Source organism: Salmo salar, chromosome ssa08 (genome assembly GCF_905237065.1).
Source record: "Salmo salar chromosome ssa08, Ssal_v3.1, whole genome shotgun sequence".
Lineage (NCBI taxonomy): Eukaryota > Metazoa > Chordata > Actinopteri > Salmoniformes > Salmonidae > Salmo > Salmo salar.
In genome coordinates, this window is record NC_059449.1 from 9,898,609 (window position 1) to 9,910,139 (window position 11,531).

The 11,531-nt window shown below is 41.4% G+C and overlaps 1 protein-coding gene across 1 annotated transcript; it reads left to right on the forward strand.

Moving 5' to 3' along the window:
* Nucleotides 1-1,629: 1,629 nt before the first annotated feature.
* LOC123744268 (ras-responsive element-binding protein 1) lies at nucleotides 1,630-6,201 on the forward strand. Its single transcript, XM_045723188.1, has 3 exons — nucleotides 1,630-4,177; nucleotides 4,623-4,753; nucleotides 4,941-6,201. Exons 1-3 carry the CDS (start codon nucleotides 3,931-3,933, stop codon nucleotides 6,126-6,128), a joined length of 1,566 nt encoding a protein of 521 aa, XP_045579144.1. The 5' UTR covers nucleotides 1,630-3,930; the 3' UTR covers nucleotides 6,129-6,201.
* Nucleotides 6,202-11,531: the final 5,330 nt, after the last annotated feature.

Genomic DNA, 11,531 nt, shown 5'->3' on the forward strand with positions numbered 1-11,531 from the left:
AGAATTGTGATACAGTGAATTATAAGTGAAATAATGTGTCTGTAAACAATTGTTGGAAAAATTACTTGTGTCAAGCACAAAGTAGATGTCCTAACCGCCTTGCCGAAATTTGTGGAGTGGTTGAAAAACTAGTTTTAATAACTCAAACCTAAGTGTATGTAAACTTTCGACTTCAACTGTATATAAGCAACACCGGTGTGAGATTTTAAATGCTCATGTTAATGTGTATAAGAAAAGGGATACTGTTAACTCTTCTTTGGATGCAGTTTTTACCACACATGAGATGTGTTCAGCCTTAATAGGCTCTGGATATACAGCCCCAGGTCATGATCAGTTGTGCTATGGAATGTTTAAGCATCTACCTGATGAGGTCATACATGTTCTGCCTGGATTATTTCATACGATTTGGAGTGAGGGGGTTATACCTTCTGTTTGTAAACGTGCAGTAATATTACCTTTTGTAAAGCCTGGTAAGGACTCTTCATGTGCTGATAGTTACAGACCAATAGCACTGATCTCTAAATTGTGTGAACTGATGATTGTCATATTTCCTGGAACATAGATTTTTATTGAGTCAATGGCAAAGTGGATTCCATAAAGGTAGATCTACTTTGGATGCATTAGTAAAGGTGAGCAATGAAGTTGAAAAAACTCTGGTCATGTAGTAATGGCTTCTGTCTTTTTTGACATTGAAAAGACATACAATACAATGTGATTAAGATGGATAGACTTGGTATTGGTTGGAGAATATACAACTGAGTTTGTGTTCTTATTTAATCGCTATTTTTTAGTTAAAATATGATCAATTTTATCTGATGCCTGTGGAGTTGACAATGGTATTCCTCAAGGCAGTGCTATCAGTCCTATTTTGTTCAATATTATGATTAACGATGTGTTTTTGAATGTAGGTAGGGATATTTGGGCTTACCTATATGCTGATGATAGAGCTATTTGGAAGGGGGCAAGGAATATCTCTCATGTGACCAAATCTATTCAACAAGCTATAGTGGATTTTGAAAGATGGTCAATTGACTGGGGTTTTAAATTGTCAGTGGCGAAAGTCTTGCTGTATGCTCTTCTCTAAGAAGAAAGTTGCTGATAATATACAGTTGTTTCTGTACGGACAGCCTATGGGGAGGGTTTCTAAGTACAAATATTTGGGTCTATGGTTCAATAAGTGATATACATGGAAATATCATGTCAAATGTTGAAACAAAGTGTAAGAAAGTGGTGAATCTTATGCGCTCGGTCTCTGGTTATGAATGTGGTGCTGACAGACAATCGTTGATGTATATTTATAGAGCTCTGATCAGAACGACAATTGATTACGGGTGTATAGTTTATGGAACAGAGGCGAAGACTTGGCTTCAGAAGCTGGACAGAATCCAGTATATAGCTTTAAGGATATGTATTGGTGCATTTAAATCAACATCTGTATGTGCCTTACTAGTGGAGGTAGGTGAGATGCTTTTGGATATTCAGTGTAAAAAATGGTCATTAGCTTATTGGGTTAGGCTGAAAGGCTGTGAGGTTGACCATCCCACTGCTACTGTTCTAGATGACTGTTGGGAATATACTAGTAGACAAGGCAGTGGTTTTGGTTGGACAGGAAAGCTTGCTGATGAGTGGTCTGAGGGAGTTGGAGGTTGGCCCTTCTGTGGTGATAGGGGATGTTCCTCAGTGGTTACTCCTAGATCCTGTTGTTGAACTAACCTTGGTAGAGAAAAGAAAAGATAGGTCAGAAATCAGTGATATAGGGAAACTGGTTGACAATTACATTGGTATTAGTTTTTATGCATTTTTACGGCTTTTCACAGATGGATCCAAGGACCCAGATAGTAGGTGCACAGGAGCAGGTGTTTACGTTCCTAAATTTGATGTGCAGATGTGTAGAAGACTAACAGATGAACTGTCAGTATACTCAGTTGAACTGTGGAGGATGTACAACCTGTCAGAATTATAGTATGCTCAGATTCCCTATCTGTATTGAATAGTTTATCATCTGGCAAATCGAATAGGAGTGATGTACTATTGGAGGCATTAATATTATTATGGAGAATTGAGAACCTAGGTATAGTAGTGAGATTCTGCTGGGTCCCAGCCCATTCGGTTGTGGAAGGGATTGAAATTGTAGACCAGATATTAATGTTCCACTGGGTAGAGGTGAGGCCAAATGTAAGATCAAAGCCATTTTGATTGATGTGTGGCAGAAGAGATGGGACTCAGACCAAGTGTCAGCATTTATATGCCCTCCGAAGAAAAGTCGGTGGACCAAGATTCAAAGGTCAGATTAGGAAGGAAGAGGTGGTTTTTGCCCGATAGCGCCTAGTACATTACATCTGATTGCCAAGCATGTGAATGGTTTGTGTCTGAAGTGTATGGTCGATGTATAGGGTTATTGAGGCTGAACGGGGTTTGGAAGGGATTTGGAGGATGGGGGAGGGTCTATTTTAACTTAGTAGGGCTCTTTTTTATTTTCTTAGAATTTCTTAGGTAGGAGGATTTAGAAATGTTGAGCTAATGTTTGTTTGCGGACCGCCATGATATCATAGAAGAAGTAAACAGAGGTCAGTGATGGCAGAAGTGAATACCGAGTTTGAAATGAAAAGTGCTTCGAGTGGAGTTGAAGGAGAGGAATGGACAACAGTTTCTTGTTGGGATGAGATTTTTTGATGATGGTGATGTTTATCTGGGATATCCGTTCGGGGTCTCAAAGAGGGTGAATCGTATGTTGGTAAAAGTTCAATCAGAGTGACCAGGAGTGGGCTTAATTCATTTTGTGTCTGAGGAACAGAGGGAGAGGGCAGTGGGTCTCACAAGAATCGAGTCACCTGAAGTATCGTGCTTTGAACTCCGGAGTAGGGTGTCTCCAGGGTGTCAATGGAAGTTTAGGAGGAAAACCTTGTGACAGGAATCCCAGGTGTGGTTAGTGCCCATCGCTTGACCTGCATGGTGGAAAGAAGATTGGAAGAAAGTTAGTCGGTTCTATTGTTTTTTGATGATGAGCACCTCCCTACGCATGTGAAGCTGGGGTATATGAGTTACGCAGCAAGAGCTTTTATCACCAAAACATTAGTGTAAAAATTGTATAGGATATGGCCATGTTTCAAGTGTGTGCAGACGGGTGGAGTATACAGATCGGAGTGAAGAATGGCCTTGTTGCAATTGTGGTTGGGATCATGGCCCAGAGTTCGTGGAGTGCCCTGTAAGGGTGAAGGAGGTTGAGGTGGCAAAAGTTAGGGCGGTACATCAGAGCTCCTATGCGGAGGCAATCAAAATAATTGAGTGAGCAAGTGAAGTTGAAGAAATGGTACTGTAGTTGATGCACCAATGCTCATAGTCAATAGGCCTATTTGTCAACCAAGAGAACCAGACTTGCTGTATGTAAAAAAAAAAAAAAAAGTGGATTTTGTGGCTTTCATTGCAGCTGTGAAACTGCACAGCTCAAGTAGAAAGGAACTCATTGTGGCTGCAGCAGGAAAAGTATCTGGGTCTTTAGTAATTCACACCGGAAGATTTACAAGGGTTATTGCTGACTGAGCCTGTGTAGGGATCAGACATGGATTGCTGATTTAAACAGATGAAGAAAGGATCATGTTGAGAGATTTTCGGGTAGTCAGTATTTTTATCCAAATTAATTTAGTATTTTGTGATGTTTTATTTCATTCCGCACAGTTGGTGGCGACAATACACCTTTTGCGTGTAGTTCGACATAAAACCCAAAGAAGAAGTGTAACCGGAAAAGAACAGCGACCAAGAACAATTTCCACGTTAGAATTGTTGTTATTTATACGTTTATTAACACCATGGAACTCAAAATGAACAATTTAACTGCACAACATCACATACTTACAGCACTTGGTTGACAGATGTTATCTATTATCGAGGTAACGCTAGCCAGCTAGTTAACGCATAACAATAGCAAACAGTATGGTTTTTCACACTCAAATAGCCTCCATCATGGAGGTGCTAGCGAATGCAGCTGTGGCAGAGATCTGTAAACTCGTAGACGACGACTATGCAGTGTTTCGTTTGGAAATAACTCAAAGCCAGAAAGAAAACAGGGCATTGCGGAGGAAACTACAGCTACTGGAACTGAAGGTGGCACGAGAGCGCGTCCTCACCAGTCGTCCCAGTAGTGTCAAGATCCTCGACCGCTACAGAGGAATGGCGAGAGGTACTGTACATGTTGCAGAAGGCCGAGCTTGTGCAGCCTGTCGCGGTTCATATAGAGCTCCGTGCCTGTCGCATCGTTCACCTCTGCACATGTGTTCAGATGTGTTACTCAGAATTGGGTCTTGGTCATTTTGTTGATAGTATGCAATAATTCGCCTGATTACTTAGCTATCTTGAGTAAAGACACAATATGATATTCTAACCATATTCTTATCAAATTCTTGATTTACTGCATGTCCTATTATTGACTCAATGAAAACATTGTGATGCATCAAACATAATACATTTCTCAATAAATAGTATATCAATAATTTATGAGAAGCGTTATCTTACATCCTTACCAATTATAGTCAGTGTCAAAACTGTCAATAGAGTACAATATAGCGTTGAGCATTAGCTAACATTAGCTAACCTAACCACCTCTTTTCCCCCAATCACTCTCTCAGGTGAAGGACATCTCACTGGAGGCCACAGGAGCTTTGTGAAGCCAGCGGGACACAATACATGGAGAGATGATCAACCAATCACTGTTGACGATGGGAGTGGAACCTCAACCCAGCACGTTATCGTGATAGAGGTTAGTGTAATAGTGTTACATAAAAAAACTACAGTTACTTTGTGAATCAAATGTGCCCGGCTATTCTCTTGCTTACATGTACATCCTTATTTATCTGCCATAAGGGAGCTTGTGAAACTTTCTTCCCTACAACATTTATCCAATTTGACTAATTTACTGGTAACAACCTCCTCTCTTCTTGTGTCAGTCTGCAGATGCAAAGGCTGCTGGTCCTGGGGTCAAGCAGGAGAGGACTGAAAGAGAGGAGGACCCACAGCAAAGCAGAGACATCCAGACTGGACCGACTGGAACACCCCCTGTAGCCACGGAGGACACTGCCCCAGCGCCATCCAGGACCCAACCCAGCATCACGGAGGTCTGTGGAACGCCAAACGCTGTCCTCAAGTCGGAGACGGACACTGAGACTTTAACTGTAACACACAGGCTCTTACACACAGGATCTGACCACAGGTCAGACCCAGAGAGACTGGGGCTGGGGCCACTGGGCTGTGCTCCTATTCCCGGCTCAGAATACTTACCGATATTTCACCAGGTCCAGAGGACGGTTCATTCCCGTGGAGATGGTGAGGTGTTATTCACTGGCGTTGATGACCTGTCTTGTACTTACGCTACAGAGATGGACCCTGGCAACGTATCCTTGGATTTAGAGACACAGACTGATCTGTCTAGAGGGGACTGGAACCGGTACAGTAGTAGTGTATACTCTGAAGGGTGCCTAGATAAGAAAGGAGAGGTTATAGTGGTAGATGAGGTGACTGTGAAAGTGGAGGGCGACACTCCTCCAACATGGAATGCAGATAGTCACCTAGGAGACGGACACTCACAAGGCAGAGATTTCTTAGATTACAGGAAAAGCTTAGAGACAAATACAAACGTCATCCACCCGTTCCGGGATCGCGACCCAGTGTCCACGTCAATGGGGCCTTCTGATTCACACGGCTGCGCCCTTTTGGATCAGGCGTTGAACTCAAAAGACAGGGCTAGAGCCCAGGCTCTGGGAGGGGAAGCAACATCAAGCAAAAAACAGGGGGTGAAACCCTTTAGCTGTACCCAGTGTTCTATGCGCTTCGCCCAGGCTGGCAACCTGAAGAGGCACCAGAGGGTCCACACAGGGGAGAAACCCTTCAGCTGTACCCAGTGTCACATGTGTTTCGCCCAGGCTGGTGACCTGAAGAGGCACCAGAGGGTCCACACAGGAGAGAGACCTTACAGCTGCCCCCAGTGTGAGAAGAGGTTCTCCCACCAGCACCATCTGAAGATGCACTTGAAGATCCACACTGAATCGAGGCTGTTCGCCTGTACGCACTGCGGGAAGAGATTTTCAGAGAGGAGCTACCTCAGGATACACCAGCAGAAAAACCATTCCACTCTATAACATAGAAAGTAACCATTTGACTCGATAGCTTCTGACGTTTAGATCAAACCCTGCATTAAAAGATTAACTTTCATTGTTGTCAGCAGAACATTTGGATTAACAAGAGTCACAGATTTCAGTGTTGAATATTCCTGGGTAGAATATTGCATCCAGGCATTGTGCCTAAAAAAAGAATGGTGTTTGTACTGTGTAGGCCAGTGGTCACCAACCTATTCAAGATCACTTTCACTGATCTATCACTCAGATTTTTTTTAAACATTACTTAACAGTTCTGTAGGAATGAGGTTTGTGCAGTAGGCCTAATACATTATCACAGCATACTGGCTATATGCCTGGCCTGCCAATATTGTTCTTCTCAGACCATATTTCAAAACTCAAGCTTTGTTTACAAAATAGATCAGTTGGTGTAGCAACTTGCTAAGCATAAATTGAAATAATTTGCTTTTTTATTTTACTGGACTGATGGTACCTGCATCTGATTTTCATGATGCTTTCAATACAAATGGGAACTCGGGGAAAAAACGAGCTCAAATCATGATGTCAGTGATCTTCAGGTTGGAAAGTCGGAGGTCTAGAAAGATGCCAGAGTTTCTGACTTGGAATTCATGACCGTTCAAAACTATTTTTTCCAGTTGGATCTCAATTCTTTCAGAGTTCCCACTTGTTTTGAACACAGCATTAGTCTCAGTGGAGGGAGGGAGAGAACAGCAGAGGGTCCACTTCTCACAGTCACTGCTCTCTCCTACCTTTCCTCTGGTGAGGCTGACCAGAGAGAGGGGACACCGTCTTCCACCTGATGGCGAAACTCGAGTCCCACCGCATCTGCCTCATGCACAAATTAATGTTCCTATGACCAGAGAAAGTGAAATATTCCTCTTAAAATAGACACGACGATGGACTAATAATAGTAAAAAACGCAGTGCTAGCAATACACTTGGCTACTCATTCATTGCAGCTGCATCGCGAGTGGAAGTAGTAGAGAAAAGCATTTTATGTTTTGCATTGGTGCAGATTTTTTTTTTTTACATGAACTAACTCACTCATAAAAACAGCAGCTTTTTACTGTATTCTTTGACAGTCTCTGTGGTCATGGTTTTAAAAGTTAAGTGTTACGTAGACTAGTATCAAACTTTACTGTGGAAGCTCTGTAGGCACAGTGATTTGAGCTATCCGATTGGCTAGTGCAGTAGGCACACTCGATTTAGCCACAGATCTCTCGGTCCGCCTGGTAGGTTTGTCCTTTCAGACAAATGAAATGGTTCAAAATGGGAAAACTTTGCTTAACCGGTGACAGCACCTACCGCCAACAGCGCAACACAAATACGATTTTAAAAAGGAGCGCAAGCCTTTATCACAGCCTTTATCGTCGGTTTTTCTACAGAAATGTTTGGTGTGGAATGCCTTGAAGATTGACTGGTTGGTGACCATTGGTGTAGGCTATATGATGTTCACAAATGCCTATTTTATACATTCATTCACCAACTTTGAATTTTTTTCCTAAGACACTTTTAATGAGAAAATGAATGCAGTTTATCAAGTTAATGCAGATTCTTAGTTGAGGTCTGTGTATTTGTGGTTTTCACCCTATTCTGCATTCACCCGACAGCGCTTTAACAAATCTAATCAAATCAAAGTTCACTGGTCGCATACACAGATTTGCAGATGCTATCGCAGGTGCAGCCAAATGCTTGTGTTTCTAGCTCCAACAGTGCAGTAATTAATACAAAACGATACACACATAATCCCGAGTGGCGCAGCGGTCTAAGGCACTGCATTTCAGTGCTAAAGGCGTCACTACAGACACCCTGGTTCGAATCCAGGCTGTATCACAACCGGCCATGATTTGGAGTCCCATAGGGCGGCGCGCAATTGGCCCAGTGTCGTCCGGGTTTGGCCGGTGTAGGCCGTCATTTTAAATAAGAATTTGTTCTTAACTGACTTGCCTAGTTAAATAAATGTTTAAAAATATATATTTTTATATATATAAGTAGAAATTAAGAAATATTAGTACGAGCTTTGTCAGAGTCCGGAATATACAGTGAAAGTATTCATACCCTTTGACTTATTCCATATTTTGTTGTGTTACAGCCTGAATTCAAAAACATGTTTTTAGACATTTTTGCAAATGTATTGATAATGAAATACAGAAATATCTCATTTACATAAGTGTTCACACCCCTGAGTCAATACTTTGTAGAAGCACCTTTTGGCAGCGATTACAGCTGTGAGTCTTCCTGGGTAAGTCTCTAAGAGCTTTCCACACATGGATTGTGCAACATTTGCCCATTTATTATTTAAAAAATTCTTCAATCTCTTTCAAAGTAGTTGTTGATCATTGCTAGACAACCGTTTTCAGGTCTTGCCATAGATTTTCAAGTAGATTTTATTCAAAACTGTAACTTGGCCACTCAGGAACATTCACTGTCTTCTTGGTAAGAAACTCCAGTGTAGATTTGGCCTTGTGTTTTAGGTTGTCATGCTAAAAGGTGAATTAATCTCCCAGTGTCTGGTGGAAAGCAGATTGAACCAGGTTTTCCTCTTGGATTTTGCCTGTGGTTAGCTCCATTTCAATATATTTTTTATCCTGAAATAACTCCCCAGTCCTTAAAGATAACAAGCATACCCACAACATGATGCAGCCATCACTATGATTGATAATATGTAGAGTGGTACTCAGTGATGTATTGGATTTGCCCCAAACATAACACTTTGTATTCAGAACAAAAAGTTAATTGCTTTGCCACATGTTTTGCAGTATTATGTTAGTGCCTTGTTGCAAACAGAATGCATGTTTTGGAATATTTTTATTCTGTAAAGGCTTCCTTTTCACTCTGTAAATTATGTTAGTATTGTGGAGTAACTACAATGTTGTTGATCCATCCTCAGTTTTCTCCTATCACAGCCATTAAACTCTGTAACTGTTTTAAAGTCACCATTGGCCTCATGGTGAAATCCCTGAGCGGTTTCCTTCCTCTCCGGCAACTGAGTTAGGTAGGACGCCGGTTTCTTTGTAGTGACTGGGTGTATTGATACACCATCCAGAGTGTAATTAATAACATCACCATGCTCAAAGGGATATTCAATGTTTGCTTTTTTTATTTGTACCAATCTACCAATAGGTGCCCTTCTTTGCAAGGCATTGGAAATCCACTTTCATGGGATTTCCTCAACATTCTAAAGGGTCCATTGTGACATCATGACCTCCAACATTCTATTATATTCACTGTAAACAACAATGTAACTTTTGACAGAAATCTGCTACTTTGACCACTTTCACAAAAAGTGTGTTTGAACTCTTCCTCTACTTTTCTGCTATTCAAATATGAAATCGGAGCAAAAATATTTAACGATACAGTTGTTTTGGTAACCTCATTAAAAAAAAATTAACAACAAATTCTGACCACTTTCCCAAGAAGTTAGACAAAAAGTTAGTGTAGGAAATCTTCCTCTGCTTTTCAAATATGAAATCAGAACAGGAATAGTTTCTACCAATAAAAGGATAGAGAGCTGTTTTAGTAACCTCATCAACTGCTTTCATTGAACTAACTTCCCACTCATGTAACTTCGTTGGTGAGCTTTCCCTGGTTACCATAGCAACATTTGGTCTCACTTTGGATTAATAGCCCTGCTGACTCAGTCTGTTAGAAGTGCCACAATTTTTGTTTTCTACAGGTAAGAAGTCACAAAATCATTGAGACCAGTACACACACTCCTTCCACAAGGATCTGCTGTCCAGATCGACAAGCCCATCTTGACGTTGTTTTACGAGAGAGGTTACGCACAGTTGATACAAGCTGCAACCACAGAAAGTAATACCCTGCTGGATCCAGTGTTCATTTCTCAACCACAAACTTGCTTCCATTCAGATGTGCTACAGAGATACTAACGCTATCACAACCCAGTGTATTGCATTTTCACTTCAGACATCTCCCAGGTATGAATCTTGACCAAAACATTGGTATCACATTTCACTGCTTGCATTAGTTCTGTCTTCATTAGCATAGAAACAAGTCAAAATAAAAGGAAAGGTCTACATTTGCATTTCAAATAATGAATTTCAGATGTACAGCATGCTATGCTCAGTTAACGTGTGTCCACCCTGGGGTCAGAGGTGCTCCAGGCAGAGAGTCCCTCTACCCACTGATCCTCCTCCAGCCCAGAGAGGACTTCATGAACATCCCCCTATTTTCCAAATACCTTGTGAAATATATATATTTTTCATTTACTTAACTTCAGTGCCTCGTCTTCTGTTCTCTATTATTACAGTTGTCATATACTTTAAAACAAGTGTTTGATATATTTTATACTTTTTAAATTATTAAGCTTTTTGTCCATCTACTTTCATTGGATTCCCTCAGCATTCTAAAGGGCCCATTGTGACATGCCTTCCAACATTCAACTTTTGACACAAATCAGCTACTTTGACCACTTCCCCAACAAGTTAGACAATAACTTAGAGTGAATGAAAGAGATCCAGAGAGGATACGTTTTAGAAAGGTTGGATGTCTTGCGTTTATAGCCATGGTGATCAACTGCACCGCACTGACGGAGCGGAAATCACAGAAATCAAAGATAGATGTGGTAGTTGCAGCAGCAGAGAAATATTTGGGTATGAGAGATTTTAGTACAGAAGAACTACAGGGAGTTTTGAGGGAAGGGGTTCCATCCTCCCAGACCAGCGGCCTGATGTAGGATCTCTCGGGGCCAAAGTATTGGGATGGGGTGGTGGGTTTAGGGGGATAGCATATAGGTGCAGGGTTAGATAGTGGTGCAATTTAAATGTATCCCCTTTTCTCTTTTTTTTGGGACCAAAATGTACAATTCACACTCCGACCTGTGAACAGCAGCAATATGCATCAAAGCGTCCAGTCTGCCGGAAAATCACATGAAGAAGTAAACGACCCAGATAGTGGTCGCACAGGAACAGGCGTATACATTCCTGAATTAGACGTTCAAATACTGTATGTAGAAGACAAACAGATTAACTCTACCACTGGGTAGAGGTGAGGTCAAATGTAAGATCAGAGCCATTTTGATAGATATGTGGCAGAAGAGGTGGGACTCTGAGCCCAAGGCCCAGGATTTGTATGTCCTCTAAAGAAAGGTCGATGGACCAAGATTCAAAGGTCAGATTAGGAAGTTAGAGCTGGTGTTAAGTAAGCATAATGCTATGCGTCTGGAGTGCATGGTTGATGTAACAGTGGAGCATGTGTTGTATTGTTACTGGTATGTTGAGGAGAGGGAGATATTTAAGTGTCGGGTCATTAAGGTTGGGGGGGGTTGGAAGGGGTTTGGAGGATGGGAGAAGGTCTGTTGGAAGTTAGTAGGGCTCTTTTTTATTTTCTTAGTAGTATGAGGATTTATTTTTATGGGTTTGTTTTCTTTTCTACCAAAGTAGCTTTG

What these genes read in the sequence shown, in the direction of transcription:
- LOC123744268 (XM_045723188.1), top strand. Translation starts at nt 3,931, where the DNA reads ATGGTTTTTCACACTCAAATAGCCTCCATCATGGAGGTGCTAGCGAAT. An exon ending in CTACAGAGGAATGGCGAGAG is followed by an intron (nt 4,178 to 4,622) that starts GTACTGTACATG and finishes TCACTCTCTCAG; the next exon opens with GTGAAGGACATCTCACTGGA. An exon ending in AGCACGTTATCGTGATAGAG is followed by an intron (nt 4,754 to 4,940) that starts GTTAGTGTAATA and finishes TTCTTGTGTCAG; the next exon opens with TCTGCAGATGCAAAGGCTGC.